The 25507-nt window shown below is 39.7% G+C and overlaps 1 protein-coding gene across 2 annotated transcripts; it reads right to left on the bottom strand.

The window, feature by feature from the left end:
- On the bottom strand, nt 1–23965 carry LOC146504333 (von Willebrand factor A domain-containing protein 5A-like). Of its 2 annotated transcripts, XM_085130291.1 has the most exons (24): nt 23836–23965; nt 23230–23416; nt 23019–23066; nt 22651–22853; nt 22339–22561; nt 21861–22027; nt 21663–21777; nt 17000–17175; nt 16831–16919; nt 15743–15887; nt 15233–15312; nt 15043–15157; nt 13186–13344; nt 12997–13100; nt 11247–11467; nt 10848–10889; nt 8699–8743; nt 7996–8028; nt 7188–7217; nt 6203–6223; nt 4677–4721; nt 1807–1961; nt 1304–1427; nt 1–1214 (listed from the first exon to the last, which is right to left on the bottom strand). In XM_085130291.1, exons 3-24 carry the CDS (start codon nt 23059–23061, stop codon nt 1135–1137), a joined length of 2415 nt encoding a protein of 804 aa, XP_084986417.1. In that variant the 5' UTR covers nt 23062–23066; nt 23230–23416; nt 23836–23965; the 3' UTR covers nt 1–1134. The 2 variants fall into 2 exon arrangements, with proteins under 2 accessions (XP_084986417.1, XP_084986418.1); XM_085130292.1 differs by lacking the exons at nt 8699–8743; nt 23836–23965 and having other exon boundaries at nt 23230–23357.
- Between the last annotated feature and the right edge of the window lie 1542 nt (nt 23966–25507).

The raw sequence follows: 25507 nt of genomic DNA on the forward strand, positions 1-25507 counted from the left end.
AGAGTACAAATGTTTACGATTAACTGGATATTACAGCGCGATTTCAGTGCATAAATACATAAATACAGGTCTGAGACGTAAGTGGTGCAATATTGATAGAGCTCACATGACTCCCTCCTGTTTGTATCCCAGAAATAAACCAGGATTCTAGTGCCTCATATACTGCACAGGTCATCGGCACACCTGTGAGATTCAGGACGACATGCTAAGCAGTGCTGTGTCACCGTCAATAATACACCATATTAATGCAAGGTACAATTACAGCTGGGCTCCGCCACGTTTTATTTTAACAGAGGAAATAAATTATGCAGAGCTAGCTGAGTTGGTTGAAATTCAGTTGCTACTTTAAGAGAATTTCATACAAGAATAATTGAAGATGAAATAGGTTATTAAAGCTGTCATCATTGCTTCAGTGCCATATTCTAATGCTGTAACTCAGATTTGAAGAGGGGTTGTTTAGGTGGAGGCTAATCCACCACTTGGTTAAAACTCACAATGATAACATGATTGAAGATAGCGGTCTACAGAGGATTAAAATCAAAATCAAATGTGAAAACTTGCATCAGAGTTCAAATATGCCATTAACTCTGTTATCAAAGTTAGAGCTCTAACAATATAAATGATGCAGGTATAACAAACCTTACTTGATATTACTGATACACACCTGAACTAGATCATCCTCTCTTCAGCTGCACTCAGTTAATTCAACTCAAAAATGTCAAATTCCAGCCATTTCCACTTCCTACTGGTGTCCTCAGGGACCTCTACCATTTCTTATTTGGCTACTTCCAATTGGTCATCTCTCCTACACATTTAATATCAATTTTCTCTGTTATGTTGATGACACCAAACTCTACTCGTCTTTAATGTGAAATGTTTATGTGGGAAATAAACAAGTCAGCAGATGTAGATGATGGTTTTACCATTGTTGTTTTTAATGAACAGACACATGAAAACAGATAATTCTGCAGACACGTGTTACAGTGTTTAATCCAATGTTAAATACCAATTTGGATTCAAGGAAAATAATGATTTTATAACAAAGGGTCAGACTAAAGAAAGCAACACAGTATAGTGTAAGTCAGTATCATTCTGCTTAACAGTGCTGAAGGTGAGGTCACTTTAAGAAAACCCTCAGAATCCCAGAGCTTCTTTCTTCACGCTGCAACCCAGCAGGACATTTCCAGCATCCACACACTCTGACACAAACGGTGCTAAAAATACAAAACACACAATGATTATAGAAATTGATATGGGGGAAAAGCTGACTATATCATTTTATTTTCATTGTGATGATTACTACCTTTGTGAGCTTGGAGCCATGAGGCAGCCTTCACAGCCAGAAGCTCCCACTCGTCCTTTGCATCCATCTTGAAACCATGAAGCCAGATCAGAGCCAGGATGGTGGCCCACACTTCACTGCTGGCCTAATTCATCAAGTGAAAGACAGTCAGATAAAACAGGAAACATGAAAATTATCATCTTAATTTCTGCAAATAATATAAATGTAAAATAAGACAGTGATATACTTTAAGAACCTCTGATGATGAAAATGATTTCTGCTGCTTTGTGGTTACTGGACAATATCAGACTTTAGTGCAGCTCAGTGGTTGCTCATCAGTGTGAGTGTCTGATATACAGATGCTTATTTTCATGCATCAAGAAGGCCTTCAGTTAGTCTGACTTTATTTCCATTTGTTTTCTGTTGTGTTGTAATTCTAGTTTTCATTCAGATCATGCTATGGAATTTGTTATACAGTATTTTACATTTGTGTTACTATTTCAACAGCCAAAGCAACAGCCCACCTTTTCAGGCTTTGACTTTTCCACCTCCTCGTCGGTCTTTCCCAGTGCAGCAGCCAGAGCTGGATCAAGCAGCCAGCAGCCAGACGCCTCCTGCAGGGAGACTAACTGCAGCAAAGGGTCTCTGGGTGGCTGTTTGGGCACAGCAGCTGGAAAATCTAAGATGGAATAAAGACAAAACCTGATTATGCTGCTAGATGAGACAACATAAAGTGTATATGACTACCCAATCCACAAACCATTACACCCTAAACTGTTATATATAACGTCTTATTTGATTCATTTGAATATCTGTCAAAAATGTAACGTTAAATATAATTACCAAAGCAATTCAATGTGACAAATTGTGTATTTACAACAGCCTTAAAACTGACAACACCCCAGCATTAGACTTTATGAATTGAACAGGCGGAAGTTAGTCGGATTTTAATGAATAACTTTTGAAAGTAATCAACCTGATCAGATGAATACTGACGAAATGATGTTATTTAAGGTCTTGTTCTCATGCTTTATAATAAAAATATGTGGCCAATATGCTAAATCCAAGAGGTCAGAAGACACTAAAGCAAAGAAAACTTAATAACAGTAAATCCTCGCTTTTATCTATTTTATTATTTTATTATTATTGTTTTATTATTAAGGGTCCTAAAAGAGTGTGCCGACCAGCTGGCTGGGGTCTTCACTAAGATCTTCAACACTTCACTGTCCCAGTCTGGCATCCCGCCGTGCCTAAAGTCAGCCACAATTGTCCCACTGCCAAAGCGTTCTAACATTAGCAGCCTCAACAACTACCGATCAGTTGCTCTAACACCTGTTATAATGAAGTGCTTTGAGAAACTGGTCCGACGTCACATCATGTCCTGCCTGTCTGCCACCCACACTCGACCCGCTCCAGTTCGCATACAGAGCTAACAGATCAACTGAAGATGCCATTGCTACAACGCTCCACACCACCATCTCTCACCTGGAAGCGCAGGGCCGTTACGCCAGGCTGCTCTTTGTTGACTTTAGCTCTGCTTTCAATACGATACTCCCGGACAGACTAATAGTTAACAACCTGTGTGTAGATAACAACCTGGACCTCAATACCACCAAGACAAAAGTCGACTTCAGAAGGAGGAAGTCTGAGCTGCAGCCTGTCAGCATCAATGGGGAATGCGTGGAAAGGGTCTCCAGTTTCAAGTTTCTGGGTGTGCACATAGACACAGGCCTCCGATGGAGCTCTAACACCTCTGCGGTTTTAAAGAAGGCCCAACAGCGTCTCCACTTTCTGAGAATCCTCAGAAAAATGGACCTGAAGAAGGAGCTGCTGACCGTCTTCTACCGCTGCTCCATTGAAAGTGTGCTGACATATTGCATCGGTGTGTGGTTCTCCAGCTGCACCACAGCACAGAGAAAGGCACTCCAGAGGGTCATTAATATGGCCCAAAAAAATCATTGGACATCCTCTTCCCTCCCTGAAGGACCTGTACAGCACTCACTGTCTCAAGAGGGCACGCAGCATCCTACGGGACTGTAAACACCGAGGTGTGTTTAAGCTGCTGCCGTCGGGCAGGAGGTTCAGGCTGCTGAGGTCCCAGACAAACAGACTCAAGGACAGCTTTTACAACAGGGCAATAGCCCTGATCAATGCAAATAGCCGACCTGATTGGCTACCTCCCCGGACTTTTTTGGGGGGGGAGGTAACAACAGTAAAAACAATAACAATAATAATATTTATATTTATAACAAGGTGCAATAATAATTAATGTGCAATAATAACAATGTGCAATACACATACACTTATTCTTCTTTTCTTATTACTAAGTTAATATACTGTTTGTGTTGTTTGTGTTGCGTTGTGATGTGTTGTCTCGTGTCGTGTGTTGTGTTATATGTAGTGCCGACGTAGGACAGTTTTCCAATTTCATTGTACTACTATACTATGTATGACTGTGCAGTGACAATAAAGAGTTATCTTATTAGAATATTAGACTAATAAATTATTCAGCAGGAGAAAAGTGGATCTTCTGTCAAAAAAGGCATAAAGTAGAATCAACTGCTACCAGCAGCAGCTTAACAGCTCAACATTGCTCATTTGCTGTTGTAGTTTACTGTATATGTCACGTATTCTCAAGATTGCTGTAACAATTTCTACATGCAGTAGCTAGAATATAGAATAATAATTTGCTCAACTTCAAAAATGTATTGATATATAGGGTGCCTTGTCCTTGATTTTTATATATTGTGACTGTCGTCTGTCTTAAACTACACTAATAACGGCTTATTACTGAAATCGCATCCATCTTTTTGCACTTTAATAAATATAGTGAGGTATTTTTCCCCAGAGGCACTGTATAATCACTCTGTGATTAAATCTGTCTCAGTTAAGGTAAATGACTGCAGAGAAAGCGTGGGGTTATTTCTGTAGACTCAACATTCCTTTGTCCAAATGGACTCTGCCGTATGTGTCCATGCAAGATGACTGCAGCATGGAAATACAAAAGATGTTTTGCTCTGAAATTCTCAGTCTTACACGAGGCACTCCTGTGGCTGGTTATTTAGGGGTTAAAATGACCATAGCTTACCCTGGCATTCCTCACAATATCTTCAAGGTAAAGTATGTTGACCAATATCAGTTAAGGTAAAGTATGCTGACCACGCCACAGTCGTGTATCTGGAGTGACAGTGGGCTGGAGAACAGCTAAAACCCGTCCACTCAAAAATCAAAACGATTGTGATGTTCTCAGTGCAGTCATCCAGGCGTGAGTTGCAGCACTTTTTGGGGATGGAAGGTTAGTGCAGAGGTTTCTGTAAAAGTGTTTCCACTGTCGCTTACTGTATTTACACAAAACACACATCTTTGTTTCTTTTCTGTTTAGTGTTTCACTTACCTTGTGAAGCCATAGCACAGTGCTGGGCTTCTGAGGAAAAACGTTCTAGATTAAAAAAAGAGAAGAAATAAAGACATTACAACAAATCTTTATTATTTTGAACTTGTATGATAGGTTTGTAGCTTAAACCTATTCGCTGGAACGTTAAGGACAATTTAATTACACAGCAAAGCAAGACACGAGTAGGCAAAGTTCTTTATGTTTCTCGTGCACGGGAGAGAACTGGACAAACGCCGTTCCTTCGCTTGACCCCAGCATCTCTCATCTGCTCCCCCGTAACACTGCTCTTTTATTGAGGTTACATGAATATGCATAGGTGCATTAACATACGACGTATACATACACACAAAGAGTACCTTGCCTGTGCGTTGTGTAAGTATGTGTGTGTGTGTGTGTGTGTGTGTGTGTGTGTGTGTGTGTGTTCAGCCGTTCATCTAAACAAAAGGCACTTAGACTAAAACTGACATAGCTACGTTTATCCTACCATAAAACAATAAGAGAAGTTATGCCATCTCCCATGCTCCCAGGATGTGGGTGTGAATGCCAGAACACTCAGGCCCACAAAGCCTTTGCAGACTCCTAGGGATCGCACATCCTATCACTACACAATCGATTATACACCTCTAAGCATATATGGTTAAATATTTCTAAGCATAAATGACAATCAACAATATAAACCTAACATTGTTAAAATGTAAAGTTTTTAAAAATGCAACTTTTTACACTCTGACTTAGAGCACATTACAAGTGTTTAAAATGAGTGAGTGATTTAAAACTATAATTAAAATCACAAAAAGATGCAACTTTGAATATTAATGTTGGAACTGTATCCTCACCCAGAAATTAAAATTCATGGTTTCAAAAAAAGAGTATACACACACATATATATATATGCATACTCTTTTTTTTTAATTTTCAGTCCACAAACCAACAGTCCACAAACCACATGTAGATTGGACCATGGCCTCAGATTTGGAGGTGCTAATCCTCATTCCCACCGCTTCACTCTTGGCTACGAACCGTTCCAGCGCGATCTGGAGGCCATCACCCAAGTGAAAGCCTTTCGCCACTTGGCTAAGCCTAGAAATTCTGTCCATAAAATTTACGAACAGAATCGGTGACAAAGGGAGTCCTGGTGGAGCCCATCACCCACCAGGAACGAGTCCGACTTATTACCGTCTATGAGGAGCAAGCTCTTGCAGCAGTTTCATATGGATCGAATGGCCCGTAATAATGGGCCAGACACCCCATACTCCCAAAGCACCCCCCACAGACACACGACACTCAGAGGGACACGGTCGAATGCCTTCCCCAAGTCCACAAAACACATGCAGATTGGTTAGGCAAACTCCCATGCACACTCAAGTATCGTTGAGAGGATAAAGAGCACTGGTCCAGTGTTCTACAACCAGGACAAAAACCGCATTGTTCCATTGTTAAAACAGAAATGTGTTTGTTTGCGTCTGTGCTTTTGAAAATGCATGAAGATAAAGATATGTTGTTCTGCCATTTAATTTTTTACTTACTTTTATGCAGACGATCACCAACTGAAGTAAAAACAAAAAAGAAAGAAAGAAAAGGGAGTCAAAATATTTCATAAGAATTTGTTAAAGAGAACAATTAATGGACTGACTTTTTCTAATTTATTTGGATAAAATACAAATACGGCAAACAGTATTTAAAATGTCTGCTATCTTCCTCCATTCAGTCTGGTTGTTCTGTTTTCATGTCCTAACTCTTCAGTCATTATACAACTTGTTACTCTCACCTCCCTGACTTGTCTGCCAGTAGTTTCCTCACCACTCCTCGCCTGCATCCTGTTCTCTGATTGGTTGCTGAAGTATTTCTACCAGTTGCTCACCATCCTCGATTTGCACAATTGCCTATTTCCATTGTTTTCTAGTCTTAAGCTTTTTCCTCTTAGTTCTTTTCCAATTACTTGTCCATCCTGCGTCAAGCACTGTCTGCCATATGTTTGATTTAGCAGTTAAGACGAGATGATTTGAAAACAAAATATAAATGAAGCTACTGGATTCTGATTTTACTGCAGTACCTTACAGTTCATTATAAGTAGTCTTTCAAGTCTATGTGGTGTTCAATAATATTCTGAATATATCAAAATGTTGTAAAAGTTCAACCTTCTTCAGTCAGCATGTGGTGTGAATGAGACACGGCGGGTCCAGGGATCATAGGTTTGAGCCATTTTATTCAATATTTGTCACACCACAACACACACCAACCCCTGAGTCCCCGTGTTTTTAACTAAGTGGGCGTGATTAAGAATGCCGTGCAGGTGCGTCCGCCCTCCCTGCACGGCAACGCAGACCACGCCCCACCACACACCACTTTAAGATACTCTCTGTTAATATGTTAATAATGGCAAACAGAAATACCGAAGAAGCATTTTACTTTCAACATTTCAAATAAGTCCAAAGAGAAATGTGTTGGTTTGTTTACATTTATTTTTAAACATATGTGCTGTTCTGCCATCCAGCTTTCACTTATACTTACCCCACTGACTAAACTTCTGGAAGGTACCAACTGTGAAGTCAAGAGTTTAAAAAAAATAAATTAGGGTTAAAACATTTAACAAGAATTTGCTAAAATAACAACAAAAGTACAGATTGTTAATATTACTGTGGTGATATATAAATACAACACAAATATTACAAACAGTATTTTAGGTTTATCTTAGCAGTCTAGTTTTTACATCCTGCGAGGACCTGTAACTCATTCAGAAATTATATTCCCAAATACATTAAGAAGGCAAGTGGAGATAATGTCCCCAACTAATAAAAGCAAAATAGTTTACATAAAATGTAAAACACAATTTCATTTATTTGGACTTTTGACATATCATAATCTTATTTGTGTTATTTTATAGCTCTGAAGTCCTGAATGTTGTAAATGTAGGAAGTAGTAAACACAGTCAAATCCTTCTATGAATAAGTGTAATCAAAGTTTTGACACATAAATTTTTCTTCTACTCCCACTTTTTGTTGCACACTCGTAGTATACAATAAATAATCTAAAATACTGGATTCTGATATTATGTGGTGCCTCAAAACTCATAACAAAAATGTAAAATGTAAATATGTTCAATTAAATTATAAATGTTGCAAAATGTTGTACGGACCTGATTTTCTTCATTTACTGATGTAGCATACATCCTGTCTACCAAGGTAAGTACTGCAGCTACACTACATACAATATTTAATATATAAAACTTCAAGTTAAAACAGAAATATTTTGTTTCTGTGCCTTCATTTGCATAGCTGTGTATGTGTGTGTGTTGATTTGTCATTCAAATTTTACTTACTTATGGGCAATGGAGCACTCTTCTTCATTACGCCTACAATGAAGTCAAGCCAAAAAAAAAAGAAAGAGTCAGATTTTTCTGGTATTTGAAGTATAACAGCACTAAGTTGATGTTATTTTGGTGATATGACACAAAGGCAAATATTACAATTGGGTTTTAGAGCTTCCTCTTTTCAGTCTGGTTGTTCTGTTTTCATCTCCTAACTCTTGTGTCATTTCAAGACTTTTTTCCTTTTACAGTTCTCTCATTTCTAATTGGTCACTGCAGTATTTACACCACTTGCTCATTACACTTTTTGGGGGTCAGATTTGTCAGATTACCTAGTTCTATTGTTCAACAGTATTTAGTTTTTTTCCCCCTCAGTTTCTTTTGATTCCTTGAATCATGTGTTTAGTAGTAAATCTCACGTTTTGTTTAACTGCCGTCCCTTTTAAGGAGTCATACTTTAGGATCCACTGAGCTGACTCTAGTATATTCTGCTCTTCACTATATCAAAAAATTTATATGCAAAATAAAACAAAAACCTGCTGACTGTAATAGTATAACACAGTACACTCTTATGCTGTTTTGCTCTTAGCATTTTCATTGTGCTGATTTCACTCACACTCAGAAAGATGTTTAAATCTGTTAAATCTCAGGGACACAAGCACACCTCCATGCACACACACAGTTTCCATCACCTTTCACTCAGCTTTTTACTTACATGCTTTATATGTAACATAGGATTCTGAACAGCAATCTAATGAAACTGTTAGATGAAAAAAGGAGATAAAGTACGAGTTCAGGACAGGTTAGTATTTATAGAGTTGCCCTGGCAACAGACTTTTCCGGTGCAGCTCTGCACTATAGACATGCATAGATGTATCTTGTACTACCATTGATCTTTTTAACTTTCTAATGCTACTGACATGTGCATTAGAAATGTGCTTTGAACCATCTCTGATGTTGTCCTAATCATGATAAAATTACTTTTATTTATGATCAGCGATCTTTGTCTTCAGAGCTGTGGGGGACACTTTTAGTGTTTGCTTTAAAAAAAAAAAACCTCACAGGGTGTTGGAAGATTTCTCTGCACAAGAGGTCCAAGAGGAGCATTGCTTTCAGCTTAATGAAGCTTTCATTTGCTGCATCGGTTCATTCTAGTTTGTTCAAATAAGCTCTCAAGTGGATCAACTACTCTTGCGCTGTTCGGCAAAAATTTGCTGAACCACGACCTAGGAAGGAGCAAAGTGCAGACATGTCCTTTGGTACAGGAGCTTCAGAGATGGCAGTCAGGTGGACTGGGTGAGGACACAAGCCCTTCTTTGAAATGACGTCCCAGGAATGGAATATGCGTCTGCCCGAATGAACTTTTACTGGAATAGATCTGCGGACCAACATCCTTCAGAGGCCTAAGAAAAGCATGCAAACGTTCATTGTGTTCTTCTTTAATGCGTCCATTATTGCGCTTTTATTAGGTTCCCCCAGATCCACGCAAAGTCTCAAGTCGCCCTTATGTTTTCTTGCCACCACTAGAGGACTCAGCCATTCAGATGTGTCCACTGGTACAATAATGCCTGCTTGGAGCAGGCTGACACCTCTTTGCATATGCTGAGTAGCAGATGCCTCAGTTTTACTTCATTGTTAACCTGAACTTTGTGAATGAACCCTTTAACACATCCAAGATGGTGGGCAGAAACAGAATCAATGTTGTTCACCATGCATGTCTGTTTATACTTTTCCATCTATAATATTAATTTTGAGTGCTTTATATGATCTTTAACTATGTAGAATAATCCTGACACTTTTTTGTCAGCATTTGTCAGCACTCTCTTCTTCATCTGCCTAAATAAATACTGAGCCATATGCGATGGGTTATGGTACACATCCATTTTTAAAAGTCCCCCATTACTGATGGTGTGGCAGAGGTGTGGCCTGTGGCTCAGCTGCAGCTGCAGGGGAGGGGTGGGGCAGTGAGCTCAAGGGAGCGGTGCCAGGAAGGCTGGAGGGACAGGTGGTGATGATTGTCCTAACGAGGCTTTTCCTTTTTATAGTGAAGCCGGAGACCAGAGAAGCCAACTGGAAAGTTGGTGGACGGGCTGCCGAACAGTAAAAACGATATGTGTGCAACTTCAACAAACCCTCCTGAAAGTGGTCCCAGTAACAGTGTGTTGGGTCCCAGTCTTTACAGATGGAAATCTCAGTGTAAGGCTAGCTGCCCTAAGATTCGATTTTCAGCCAGGTGTCACCCACACACCTATACCAATGGCCCAGTGGTGTTCCAGGGTAGAATGACAGACACTTCTTTTACACTTCCTCAAGATAAAAATGGGCTGCAGTGGGTGAAAGTGGGAACCCATGTTTCTTCCTGTAGTACTGACCCTTGTATGCAAATCCATAATGACATCTTTCACCTTAAACAAAATCCAAGGAGTTCTGGATGTGGTGTGGCTGTGGTGTTTAGGGGTGACTAACAAGTTATTGAAGACCAAAGCCAGAAACTATGAGGCTGAGTTGATCATACAGATAGTGGGTCTTAAAGGTACACCATGTTTATGTGTCTTTTTTGAACCCTGCAGACTTTGTGTAGCTTCTACTGGGTATCACCTGCGGTATGAGGTCAATGAGCTTTCTGGGATTTCTTTATCTGGATGATTAAGCATGCATCAAAATTCAAAATAATAAAAACCTAATTTAAAAAAAGATTGCTGAAAACACACTGCCCTTTTGTGTCTCTCTGCCCTTTACATTACCATTGTGGTGATGTCATTCACACCTATATGTACAATATAAATCTATTAAATCTCAGAGACACAAGCATGCCTCCATGCAAAAAATAGTTTCCACTGCCATTCATTCAGGTTTGTACTTACGTTTTCTATATGCTGCTGATGATAACAAGCAATCCATTGCCACTATATAGGATGAAAAAGACACGATATCATAGATCGGCAGATGTGTGTTGTACTTCCATTCAGCTTTTTACTTTCTAATGCTCTGTGGAGAACACAGTAGCCCGTAGGCATCTACTGCTTCATTAACTTGTTCACCAATAAGTTGTGCTTTGGTGTTCCTTGGACTAACTCTGATATTCTCCTCATAGCATCATAATAGTATTCCTTTCGTTGATGCTCAGCTATTTTTAGCTTCAGATGTTGGTGACAGTTTTAGTTTTGCTTTTTAAAAAAATTAACTGGACGGGGTTTCTCATTGTTATTCTGATCCAGTAAAAGGACTAGCTGTTAGAATCCCTGACAATGAAAAAAACTCACGTGCTGTTGGAATATTTCTCTGCACAAGAGGTCCTTGGATCGCCTCTCCGTTGTCTATGTTGACAGCAATGAAGGCAGTGAAAGAACTGCTCACTCCTGATTGGACACTGAGCAGCACCACCTTCTCCTTCACTCCTCCACCTTGCTGTCCTCTGTGCTCTCTCTCCTCCATCTCCAGGGAACGAATCAGAGTGCGAGCACCCAACCTGTGGACTATTAGTCTGCAGATAAGAAGGAAAACACACAGTGTTATTGTGTTATTATAGTATATTAGTTTACCAGTCATTTTACTGTTTTTAACACCACTGTGTCCTCTTCGGGGTCACACAGTGAGGAACATGTAAAAAGGCAGCATCTGATGCAGTCAAAGCAGTCCCTCAGTTGCAGTTTAGAGTCCAGACTGGAACAACTCAGTTTATCTTTCTTTATGGCTGATTAATAAGTGGGGACTGTGGTAGGACTCGACTTATGCGGTCAAAGAAGTGCAGGAGACTGATGCTGTCCAGTGTAGCAAGTGATTTATTCACCATTTTGTGACCGAAACAATATTTACAAAGAAACAAATAAGAAACTCAACTCTATAATTAACTCAGTTCAAATAAACATAACTGAACTTAAATCAACGAAAATTAAGGTCAAACTGCACACAGCTACACTGACCCGAACCTTTTCTGAAACACCTGAGTTCTTCTGCTTAAATAGTCCACTTAATCAAACAATTTCTCCTCTGGACTATTCCATTCAGTAGGTAGATACGATGAACATGATTATATTCAAGTCTCTACTACTCCTCTTTACTGGCAACATGAACTCTGGTGTAATCAATACATATTATAACAATAAATCTACTTCTTCATAAACCCTCTAAAATCAACTTTATTAAATTATAAGAGTTCTTCCCCTTCTGCACTTGGTCTCTTCCTGTGACCTCAGATGAACCCAGAAGCTATAAAGCAGGAAGTAAAACTACATTTCCTCCTTTTGTTTCTGGAAGACAGGTAGGTAAGGTAAGTTCTAAACAATACAAATTAACAGTTGAAATAAATAACATGTTAACTTAACAGACTTGTAGGGATTGATTTAAACCAAGATGTTATATTTTATAATCTGTAAAAGTGCAAAACATAAACAAACCCGGGATAGTAGATGTTTGCCTATTGCAGGTTACATGTGAAATATGGTTAACTCAAAACAAGAATGTTAACTAAGAATATGGACAAATGGTCTTCTCACCCACTTTGTCACGGGGACCAAGTGAATCGTACAGTGATCTGACAAAAAAACAACAACGATTAGCTCCTCTGATAGTGCCGTATGTTTACATTTGTTCTCATCTTGTTGGATACTGGAAGTTATTCACTCAGTCAAAGGACATTTACTAAAATCTCCCCCCAAGAACAGTGGTTCCATTGGAGCATATGCTAGAATATCTATAACCATAAAGATATCTTGAAAAAGTTCAGAGTAAATATTTCAAGCCCTTTTTGCTTTAGCTTTGATGATTTTAGCTCATGAAAATCAGAAAACCAGTAGTTTGTGACACCCTGAACTCTCGCCTTCAGCCATGCACCAACTACATGAGGAGAGAGGTTAATCAGCAGAGCTGTGCTGCTCTTCACAAGTGGCACAGCACCTGAAAACCATTCTGCTCCACCTCTCCATCCTACCAACCACACACCCCTGCTGCATTTAGTTTCAATTCATGGTCATGACCCACAGAGCACTGTGCTCTACATTAAACATGTTGTACCCAGTGTCCTCTGCAGGTCTGAGACTGAAGTGCAGCTGGTTCTCAGAGCGATGACCTGCCAGGCTGTACTTCAGCGTCACACAGCCCTCTGCTGCCTCTGAGCTCTGACACAGAATTACAGTGTTAGAAGTCACGTTAATTACTGTCATCAAATACCTAAACAACAACATGAGAGACTGCTGCTCCTACCTGTCCAGTGAGCTGGGCATAAATCAGTGACCTCTGACCCTGGAAAAGTGTTGTGATCGGTGGAGAGAGGACAGTGACAGACACTTCCTTTGGTAAATCCCATGTGACTGAGATGTCGACCACAGTTGGCTGCAGAGCAAATCGCAGTGACTGCATCACCTGACAACAACAAGAATTAGAAAACAATTATGCATTTATGTTTATTTGAAATTATGTCTTCTGTCCAAATAATAACATCTAGAGATGGCATGATACCACTTTTTAATGTCCGATACCGATTCCAATATCATAAATTTGGATATCTGCCGATACCGATATGAATCCGATATAGCGTATTTTGTAATCAATAAAACAGTTTTTTTATAAATATCTTGCTGCATTTTGTATACGTTCATACTCAAGTTTTAAAAAACAAGAGACTGAAGCTATTCTGTTATACCTGTGTGCAAAAAATACACTGCACCCAAAATATTTCATAGTTCAGCAACACTGATCAATCTAATAAACTTAAACCTACACCATCCTCCCTATTCTGGTATTTTAAAGAGTACTTACCTACCTAACTAATAGGGTTGCCAACTCCCAGCAAAAAATATTAGGGAACCACCCCCTGCCCTTAATCGATGTAATCAACTTTAATTTAATGCAAGTGTAAAACAACTGCACAGAAATCAATTATTTTTCTACAATAATTAAATAGATTCAACATCTTTCTTCAACAGAATTGCAGACTGCACAGATGGTACCTTCCCAAAGGAAAAGGTAGTATAGCTTACTAGGGTATATTAGACTTAATAGTTACTATATACAATAATGGATTTCTATACATTTAATCAGATGACCACTTTTGTTGTAAGATTCAGATAATTATTTATTCAAAGTTTTTAAATGACATAACAAAGAAAAATATTTCTTTGTGCCCCCCTTCCCTTCCCTTCAACTCATTCATGTCACCTAAAAGGTAAACCTGTTTCTCCATCACCTGTTCAGCTCTGATGATTCAGTAAGGACTTCTCCTGGTTTCATCTTCATGTTTCCCTCTCACCAGATAACCAAACGGATATCATGACCAGCAGCTTTTACAGCTGTGGCTCAAGCAAACCTCAGCTGATACTAGAAAGTAATATTAAATAAATTCTAACAACAGCTTATTACGCTTAAACGTGCTGCTGTTGTTTATCCGCTGGTCTCCTCTTTCTGGCACAAAGTGGGCGATAAACAAACAAGAAAGACGGGACTTGCGGTAGAAAAGCCGATCAGCTGATCATTGATCAGTTTCATGTTTGAAGTAATAACAGGAGAGGAAGGGGGAGTGAATGAGAGAAGTAGATGCAACTGTGCAGCAAAGACAGAATAACTCCAGCTTTGTGTCTATTTTTTAATTCTACCTGAAGTACGGGACAAATCGCTTCCTTTTCACCTCAATATGGAACCAGTCCAGCTGTGGCTCAATATATCAGTTGTTAAGTTTAACGTGAAAATACTATGCAAACATTCAGGGATGAACTTACACACTTGCTTTACTTCTCTGGGATAGTTTTCGCCGAGATGAACTGCTGCGGTTAGGAAGCATAGCGAGGCTCCAACAGACCGCTGACAGGTCTCGCAGACAACAGCCGCTCTATCACGTGACACATACTGCTCCGATGCGCCGAGCTGGGTTACGCCAAGTAGCGCGTTTTGTGAGGTGATTTTGTGATACTTCGGATCAGATTACATTTTTTATTTCTCTCCGATATCCAATCCAGTAATTTAGGTCAGTATCGGACCGATACCGATACGTAATATCGGACTAATCCATCTCTAATAACATCATATTGCCTTTTTAATAATTGTTATTATGACTTATTGTCTTACTTTTGGTTGCATCCTGTCAGCCCCTGTGATGAACTGAGCGTGACCTCCTCCTTCCTTGGCCATCCCATTGATGAGAGCAGAGCTGGCCCCTTCCCCAATCCCAAAAGAGAAACACCTGCAACACAACAGCTGTTTTTAAGACACACAGGTTCGGTACGCAGCACATGTCATCATCATTTTGCTGTTTCACCTGTGAGAACCTGAGTTCTTCTTCACCAGATCAATCACTTCTTTGGTGTTCCCCACCTCTCCATCAGTAAAGACAAACAGCTAGAGGGCAGAAATTAAATGTAAGGTCAAATTACACAAGCTAAAAGTAACACATATACACCAGTCAGACATGACATTATGACCACCTGCCTAATATAGTGCTGGTCCCTCTTTTTTCTACCATTATAGCCCTGACCCATCAAGGCATTGAGTCCACTAGATCCATGAAGGTGACTTGTGATATCTTTAAGATCCTTTAAGGAGGTCGCGCCTCTGTGGATCGGACTTGTTTGTCCCACAAATGCTCAATTGGATTGAGATCTGTCAAATTTGGAGACCATATTTCAACCATATTTGCTTTGTGGCAGACCAGGAACACCCAACAATGGCTGCAGATATCATGGTGAATACATAATCAGTGTTATTTAATTTACCTATCAGTTTATTAATATAAACTCACACACTGTGTGTGTGTGCGTGTGTGTGTTACCTGTCTGGGCTGATTTTGAATGCAGGGCTGGCTGTAAATATGTTTGAGGGGCTCCAGGATCTGTGTTCCTCCAAGATCAGCCTTCATCTCCTCAACTTTCTTCAGAGCCTCCTCCATGGTCTTCTGGCTGTACTCCACACTCTTACTGCCATGAGATACACATAAGTGTCACAGTACTGGCTCTCTGACCCAGTGTTTGTGTTTGAGCTCTTGGTTTAATATTCTTTGATTGTTATTCCTGGTTTTGGTTATCTTTCCTTTGTGCTTAGTGATCTTAGTTCTTCCTCACTTTGTATGTTTCTTGGTCTGTGTTTAGTCTCTGCCCCCATGTTTTCTCTGTGCCTGTCCTAGTCCCCAGTCGCATGTCTAATCACCCTTGTCTCCATGTTCCCTTTGTTACAGAGTCAGTCATGTCTCTGTGTGAAGCCCGTGTCTCTGAGTCTGTGTCTTTGCTTATGTGCCGTGTTTCCTCTTTCCTGCCGTGTTTAGTCCGTGTCCTATGTCAATGTATCCTGCTTTGCTTCCTGTGTCTTGTTATGTCGGATTAGCCCCAGCTGTGCTTCCCTCCTGTTTTCCCGTTCCCTTGTTACTCCCCGGTGTATATAAGCCCTGTATTTTTCTCTGTTAGTTGTCATTTCCTCCGCATTAGCTGTGTGTCATGTTTGTTATGTCATGCACTCCCAGTTTAGGTCATTCTTCCTAGTTTGAGTTTTTGTTTTATTTCTAGTGCTCATATTTTGTGTTTCTCAGTTTGCTTTTTCCAGTGAATAAAAGCTGCTGCCTTCAAGTTAAATACTCCATCTTAGAGTCCTGCGTTTGGGTCCAACCTGCCACACAGCAAACCTTGACAATAAGTGATTGATGGCTGTTTAGCACTGCCAAATTCTACATTGTAATTTAATGAGTTTCACTCATGCATTTTCAAAACTGCCTGTGAGAACCATAACATAACAGCAGCTTACCTAAATGAGCTGTAAGTATTCTAGAAATGCATTATCTGGTGTAACTAGGGCAGATATCTTATTACACACTTTACACACAAGTGACATCATAGACTGAAGCACAGTTTTATGGACTGAATCACTCACGGGAAGATGTGTTCATAACTGGACCCAAAACTGTAAATGTTGAAATAGCAGCCCATTGGTAAGCTCTTCAACAGGAGGAGCAGAGTGTCCTTCAGGAAAGAGGGAGAAGATGGTGAGGCCACTGTGTGAGAGGAAAGGTTTTATAACTCTAACACCACATCATAAATACCCTGGCACTGCTGATCCGAGATTCCCGCTGCTCACTGTTATTGGTAGCACAGTCCATACTTCCAGATCGATCCACTAAGAACACCAACTCTCCACATGAAGCCATTGAAGACATCACAGACTGGGGGAACTCAGGGTACAGACTCACCATCACCATTGGATCACCCATCAGAGAGTCTGAAACACATGAAAGGACCGAAAAATGTCAAGTTTACAATTTGTTATATATTCCAACTGTTGGGGTACCTAACAGTGTTTTCAGTATTGCACCTTTATTTTGTGTTCTCGTCTTGGTTTACGACTGTGAGGGTTTTGGTTTCTGTTTTACATTTCTATTCCTCCAGTTCATCTTGGTTTGTGATTTTGTAGTCTTAAGCTTTGGTTCCAGACTCCCTCTGTTCTTTGTCCAGTCTGTGTCTGCCCACATCTATGTGTTCCCTCTGTTGCAGTGTCAGCTTGGTAGTCTGTAAGTTCAGTCAGGGTTTCCTGTTTTACTTTGAAGGTCCGTGTCTTATGTTAATGTGTCTGGTTTTGTCCCAGCTGTGTCTCTCCCTCCTGTCTTCCATTCCCTGATTGCCCCCTGTATTCAAGCCCTGTGTTTTCTCCATTATCTCATGCTGTGTGTTCCGTCCGTCTGCCTGCCAGTTTAGTTTCTGTTTCTGTATTCCCAGTTTAGCCAATTTTCTGTTTTTGTCATTTAGTAATAAATCTTTGTTTTTAAAGTCTGAACTTTTGGGTCCATCATTCCTCCTATCCTGCCTGCACACAGCCTTCACATAACACCACCATGTTTGTAGTTGTGGTTTATATTCACTTATCATGTAAATGATTGTCATTTGGCTTTTGACTTCTCTGGGGGGGTTTTGAGGGTAAAATGAGAATGCAGTCATCTTTGGTAACATTATTTTTGACTTTTTCTAATTCACACAGGGTCAAAATTATGCAAACAGGCTCAGATATGACCAGTTTAAGCATGATGTTCCCACCACAATGCTTGACAGCTGGTACATTGTTCTTATATTTGAAAGCCTCTCCTTCACTCCTGCAAATTTAAGTCAAATGTAAGGAGCTTTTTTTTTTTGTTCCAGAAATGTAAAGTTTATGTTACAATTGAAAATTAGTGATACTTGGGTTGTTCCTGAAGATCTCAACTAATTTCTTAAAATTAAGAGTTTAGGTCTGTCTTCGAACTTATTAAAGTGGTGACACATCCAAAAAAACTTTTACATACATGCAGTTGTTTGAACCTAGAATTTGCAGGTGTTTCGTTTATGCAAATCTAAAATTCTCCTCCTTAGATTTTCACTGACTTTCTTTGATTTTTTTCCCATTGTTATGATTATTGGTCAGGCCAATGAGTGGTGTCGCAACAAATAACTTGATGAGAAAGAGTAACTACAGATGTGAACAAAATTGTTGCTACCCTTTGGTCAATGAAAGAAAAACTCACAATGGTCACAGAAATAACTTATATCTGACAAAAGTAATAATAAATAAAAAATCTATAAATCCTAACCAATGAAAGTCAGACATTGCTTTTCAACCATGCTTCAGCTGAATTATTTACAAAAATGATGGTACCCACAACTTAATATTTTGTTGAACAACCTTTTGAGGCAATCACTGCAATCAAACGATTCCTGTAACTGTCGGTGAGACTTCTGCACCTCTCAGCAGGTATTTTGGCCCACTCCTCATTAGAGGTGGGAATCACCATACATCCCACGATACGATATTATCACAATACTTAACGCACGATACGATATTATTGCAATTTTTAAAAATATTTTGCGATATTCAGATTCTGTACATAAAGGTAAACTTTATCAATATTCATTTTATCTAATATCAAAGTCTCACGCTCAGTCTTTCTCTCATTTCAGTCAGTTTTATTGTTGACAAACTTGAACGGTTTGTATTACAGTCTAGTCCAACTTAACTGAATGCAACCATCTGGTACAATTATAGCTATTCTGAACTATGCAATTTCTGAAAACTATGCAGCCCATTCAGCAACTGAAGAATTTGAAAGTAAATTAAAACCAAATATAATTTTACATTAAATAAAAAAGTTAATTAAAATAAAACATGTCTTAAATTAAAATAAGTAAACTGTCATATTTATTGCTGCCAAAAAAAAAAGTTAAACATATTTGGACAGTGAAGGAATGTCAGGATTCTTGCTCAGAAAAAGGAGCTGATCAACATGCTCTGAAGTCAGAGCATGTTCCAGTCCACAAAAACTTTTTTTGTAACAAAATATCGATTTCTGCTGTCCCTGTATCGATACATTGTTAGCAAACAAAATATCACGATACTACACAGTATCGATTTTTTCCCCCACCCCTACTCCTCATCAGCAAACGGCTCCAGTTGTTTCTGGTTTGAAGGGCGCCTTTTCCAGACGGCATGTTTCAGCTCCTTCCAAAGATGCTCAATAGGATTGAGGTCAGGGCTCATAGAAGGCAACTTTAAAATAGTCCAATGTTTTCCTCTTAGCCATTCTTGGGTGTTTTTAGCTGTGTCTTTTGGGTCATTGTCCTGTTGTAAGACCCATGACCTGCGACTGAGACCAAGCTTTCTGACATTGGCCAGCACATTTCTCCCTAGAATCCATTGATAGTCTTGAGATATCATTGTACCCTGCACAGATTCAGGACACCCTGTGCCAGATGCAGCAAAGCAGCCCCAGAACATAACCGAGCCTCCCCCATCTTTCACAGTTGGGACAGTGTTCTCTTCTTGATACGCTTCATTTTTCCATCTGTGAACATAGAGCTGATGTGCCTTGGCAAAAAGTTCAATTTTTGTCTCATCTATCCACAGGAAATTCTCCCAGAAACTTTGTGGCTTGTCAACATGTAGTTTGGCAGTTTGGTAGTTTTATGATTTGTTTTCAACAATGGTGTCCTCCTCGGTCGTATCCCATGTAGTCCACTTTGGCTCAAACAACGACGGATGGTGCAATCTGACACTGATGTTCCTTGAGCATGAAGTTCAGCTTGGATCTCTTTAGAAGTCTTTCTGGGCTCTTTTGTTACCATTCGGATTATCCGTCTCTTTGAGTTGTCATCAATTTCCCTCCTGCGGCCACGTCCAGGGAGGCTGGCTACAGTCCCATGGATCCTAAATTTCTGAATGACATGTGCAACTGTAGTCACAGGAGCATCTAGCTGCTTGGAGATGGTCTTATAGCCTTTACCTTTAAGATGCTTGTCTATGATTTTCTTTCTAATCTCCTGAGACAACTCTTTGCTTCCTCTGGTCCATGTTGAGTGTGGTACACACCATGTCACCAAACAACACAGTGACTACCTGGAGTCCTATATATAGGCCCACTCACTGATTACAAGATTGTAGACATCTGTGATGCTGATTAGTGGACACACCTTGGATTAACATGTCCCTTTGGTCACGTTATTTTCATTCTTTTCTAGGGGTACTGTCATTTTTGTCCAGGCCTGTTTCATGAATTTAATTTTTAAATAATTCAGTTGAAGCATGGTTGAAAAGCAATGTCTTACTTTCATTGGTTAAGATTTATAGAATTTTTTATTTATTATTACTTTTGTCAGATTAAAGTTATTTCTGTGACCATTGTGAGTTTTTTTCTTTCATTGACCAAAGGATCCCAACAATTTTTTCCATGTCTGTACCAGTTGTAGTCAATCATGATCACAAATGAGAAGTTAACAGGCTTTGTCAAGTTTAAAGAAATTGCAGAACCTTAAGCACCACTCAGTAAAAGATTTAAGTGATTGTATGTACTTAAGCTGTATGTACAGTGGTATGAAAGAGTGTTTGTCCCCTTCCTGAAATCATAGTTGTCTCATGTCTCAGTTAAGGTCAGAGTTCATGATTCAACAATAAAAAAATTTAAAAAAAAAATGAAATAGCATTTACAGGAAAGTTCAAGGAGAAAACCACTGCTGACAAAAAACAAGACAAAGGCTCACTGTGGTAAATGGAACCATGAATTCTACTAAAACATCCTGAAGGAGAACGTCTGGATATCTGTTCGTGACCTCAAGCTGGACAATGATCCAAAACACAACAACAAGTCCACCTGTGAATGGCTTAAGGAAAAAAAATGAAGACTTTGGAGCGGCCTAGTCAAAGTCCTGACCTAAATCTGATTGAGATGCCGTGACATGACCTTAAAAAGTCAGTCAATCACTTTATCACACAGGGCGATGTAGGTTTGGGTTTTTTCCCTTTCATATAAAACACGTTCATTTAGAAACTATATTTTTTGTTTACTTCTGTTGTCTTTGTCTAATATTTCAATTAGTTTGATGACCTGAAAGTGTGACAATCTAAAAAAAAAAAAAAAAAAAGGGAAATCAGGAAGAGGGCAAACACTTTTTTAGACCACTGTAAACTTTAAACTTGAATGAATGAATTAGAGAAAATCCAAAATACATTCAAACTTATGCAAGCTTAACAATTCTTATTTTCCAAATTCATTAAAGATCTATGCTGGACAATAAATCCACTCTGGAAAAAAAACCCAGTTCAAAGATCATTAAAAGTCCAAAATTACCATGACAGTCACGCCCACAACCAGTGTATGTTTCTGATCACAAATATCATTCTTGAGCTGAAGAATATGGATAATGATATTTTTTTACTAAAAAGCTAATAACAACACTAATGTTACTCACCCGGCTCAGCAGAGGCCTGTCCTGCCTCCACCACAGCAGTGGGCTGGTGGGCGTCTTTGTAATAAATCAGCAGTTCAACATCTCTGTCAAACTTGTGTCCTGCAGCCAGCTTGACCTGCACACCACAAACACATTCATATTTATTCCTCAGTAAGAAGTAACAACCACACACAGCAGACACATCAGCACTCTACCTACCGTGGCCTGGGTTTGATCAGTGTTGAGGTACTGCAGAGGGTCCAGGGAGCAGTTGGACTCTACTTTAGAGATTGGACGAGGAGAGGACACTCGGGCAGAAAAAGACAGACTGTAGGGCACCAGAGAGGCTGGAACAGAAGTCACCTGGACACCTGCACCTTCACTACCTGCACACAGCATCAGGTAAAATATACTGTAATTAATGAGGCTGCTTACACTGAAATCCTTTACGTTACTAAGAACCTCAAAACAGTTACCTCAAAGTGCTTTATACTCTAAATGCTGCAATAATACAGAGAAACCCCAACATGACCCAATATGAGCAATAATTTGGCAACAGTGAGAATGAAAAACAGACTTTCAACAGAAAACCTCCAACAGAACCAGTTTCAGCCATCTGCCATGACTCGTTAGTGTTGTGGTTTTTCATTTGTGTCATTGAAGCATTTCTGGTCCAAGTATTCTGAAGTTGTCCTACCCTGAGGTTGGTATCGAGGGTTGAGCACAGCAGGCAGACAGAACCTCAGACCATCATCAGCCTGCACAGCCAGCTCAGTGACGTACTCCAACCTGATGGAGGCGCTCTCTCCTGGAGGCAGACTGCCCACACTCAGAGAGAATATATCTGGACTCTCATCACTCTCCTCCAATAGGAAGGCCTGCTGACCGGAGCTCAGAGCATCATCATACTCCTCACGAGCCTGAAGCACAGGTGACACATGTCAGTGACATTCACTGTGTTTATTTTGAAGCTCACTTATAATCAGGTTATATTTACTGTCCAGCTCACCTTCTGTTTCTCCTTCAGCTCAGCTACAATCTGTGTCTGTCCAATCTGAGCACTGAAATGACAGACAGCAGCATCTCCAGGCAGAGGGAAGACAAAAACAGCCTCTAATGGTTTGTCCTCCTTGTTCTCATAGTTCAGAGTGGAGACCACTGTAGCCACATGGTCCCTCACCTCCAGCTCCACCTCAATGCTCTTCAGAGGAACTGACAGACAAACAGAATTGTGATACAAACACAACACTCATATATTCTAGTGAAAAATGTTACATTTTAGCCACATGAAACTGTTATAAAAAATTAGTATACATGAAGATTTTAATAATGAAGTGAGGTTCTGGTGAATACAGTCTCTTTATTTTATATCAGTACCTGGTTCTTTCTCAAATGTTAGCAGACCACAACAGTTCATCATCGCACCTGTGAAACAAAAACATTTAAGGGAAAGGTGATGCAAACACTTTTATATCTGCTGTACAATCTTCCCCGTGAAACTCATCAGATAATGTAATCACATCAATGAATGTGGTTATCTTTACTATTCATATAATAATATTATTACTATTATTACTACTATCCTCACAGGAAGAATGTCCTAGGTTTGAATCCACCACCTGGCCAGGGCCCTTGTGATTGAGTTTGCATTCTCTCCTGTCTGTGTGGGTTCTCAACAGCTTCCTCCCACAAGAAGACAACCAGTTAGTGGGGTTAGGTTAGTCAGTGTCAGTGATTATCTGCAGCCCTGCGACAAACCTGCGAGGTGTCATAACCTGAATTGGATAAGCGGGAGAGAAGAGATGGACGAATCGATGGATTAGTCTCATTAGTAGTAATTCTGATTCAGTAAAAGGACTAGATGTTGTAGTCCCTGATAATGCTAGACTGCTAGATAGGTACTAGATTGGACATAGTGCTGGTGATGGTGGTGATAGTGATGATCACATCTTATGGATACGGCTGACAGTGCGACCAGTGCCACGCCCCTCCAACCATGACTTTCACTTTCCTGTGGTCGGAGTTTAAAAACAGCACAAATGTCTCATCACCACATGGATATATTTCATTTTATAACAGAAACACAGCTCGTAGAACTTCAATGTGACAGCACCCGGATTGTTGTCATACATGTTAAAGTTGTCATGTCAGTGAGCTGTTGACCTGCTTAAACAAACGCACACTGGGAACTTACCTCTAAGAACAGACTGTGAGAGCTGTGTCGCTTCACTGGAGTCCTGTCTTGTAAATACGTGGAGAATATTCTGCAAACACGAAGCGCTTCGGCCCACACAGCGACTTTCCCGAAACAGGAAGACTTGTGGCTGTGCTCGATTCTTTAATAAGAGCGCACTGGGTGGGTGGAGCTTTACGCTGCGGTTTGAGATCGGTGGGATGTCTCTCTTTTTTTATATATGTCTCTGAAACGCTGGAAACTCTCGCACTTGTAAAATTATACTGTATTTGTATTTTGCTGTTCTCAAACAAACAAACAAACAAACAAACAAAAAAAACGCTGCATCTACCAGAATGGAACAAGCAACACAGTTTTCATTCAAGTCACATCCAGTCTAATCACAGTCATTTCCTTTTGGTGATGAGTGTATTATGATGGGTAGATGTATTATGTATTATGTTAATGCTGAAGCTTTGGACTGTATCGCTTTCATCTGACACTAAAACTATCCCCATCAATACATATTTTTTCCTTCATAGTGCACCCGTCCTGGATCTGATAGAACAGGCAATATCAATGAGGCTGTGTTTTTTTCTTTTTCTTTTATGGTATGGTATAATTTTGTTGATGGCATAGGTTCCTGTCTTTCCTGTCTCCTTTCAGAAATATCTGTCCATATGAGGCATGAGTGCTTCAGATTATCGACTCGTGCAGAACAATGATCAAATTGAGCTATTCTTGGAAAGTGGATGGTTTATAGTTTGTTCAAGAGCGAGTCAACACAGCACTATTCCCTAAATGTTTTCTCTTAAAGATAAAAATGCAGTGAACCAAGTCTTGCTGTTTGAAAGCAACTGAGACAGTAAACATAGTTCCCTTTTTAGATTGTGTTTTACTTATTCTTTAGAAAATGAAGGATCGTGTGCTGTTGTGGGACCTTTAAGGAACGATCAGCAAACATTAGCAGAATACAAGCATTTTATTGATAAAACTGCCTAGAAGCTGGAATGAACCTGTTATATTAAGTGTTTGGTTCCTTTCACTGTCTCATGAGCCTCCTGAACTGAAGAAAGTGGAATGACTCCTGAAATTGGCTTTGGTTTGTGAAACAAGTCAAAAGTCACAAAGTATGAACATCATCACCATCTAGTGGCAGAGAAAAAGAATGGGCACACACACACACATACACACACGCACGCAGTAGCTGTCCAATCTTTACTGTGTATTATGAGTATTCTACGGTGGCCCTGAGAGGCCAAACGGACTGCAACTTCAGAAAACACTTGCAAAAAGAAAAATGCTGCAAAAAGAAAAACGCTGCAAAGGCACAGAGGTTTATTCGGAGGTATATTCCCCATTTCTCAACCTTGGCAACCCCTCTTACAGATCTCACGAGAAAACACACTTCTAAAGTGATGTGGAATGATGACTGTGAACATGCCTTACAATCTTTAAAGAGACAGATCTCTGAAGCCCCTGTTTTGCAAAGCCCTGATTTTTCCAAACCATTTGTTGTACAAGTAGATGCCTCTAATGTTGGACTTGGAGCAGTACTGGCTCAGGGAGACGCTGGTGAAGAAAAACCGATGCTTTTCTTAAGTAAAAAGCTGTTTGACAGGGAGACAAAATATTCAACATTAGAAAAAGGACTGGCAATCAAGTGGGCAATTGATTCGTTGAAATATTATTT

The sequence above is a fragment of the Neolamprologus multifasciatus genome, chromosome 14 (assembly GCF_963576455.1).
Source record: "Neolamprologus multifasciatus chromosome 14, fNeoMul1.2, whole genome shotgun sequence".
Taxonomy (NCBI): domain Eukaryota; kingdom Metazoa; phylum Chordata; class Actinopteri; order Cichliformes; family Cichlidae; genus Neolamprologus; species Neolamprologus multifasciatus.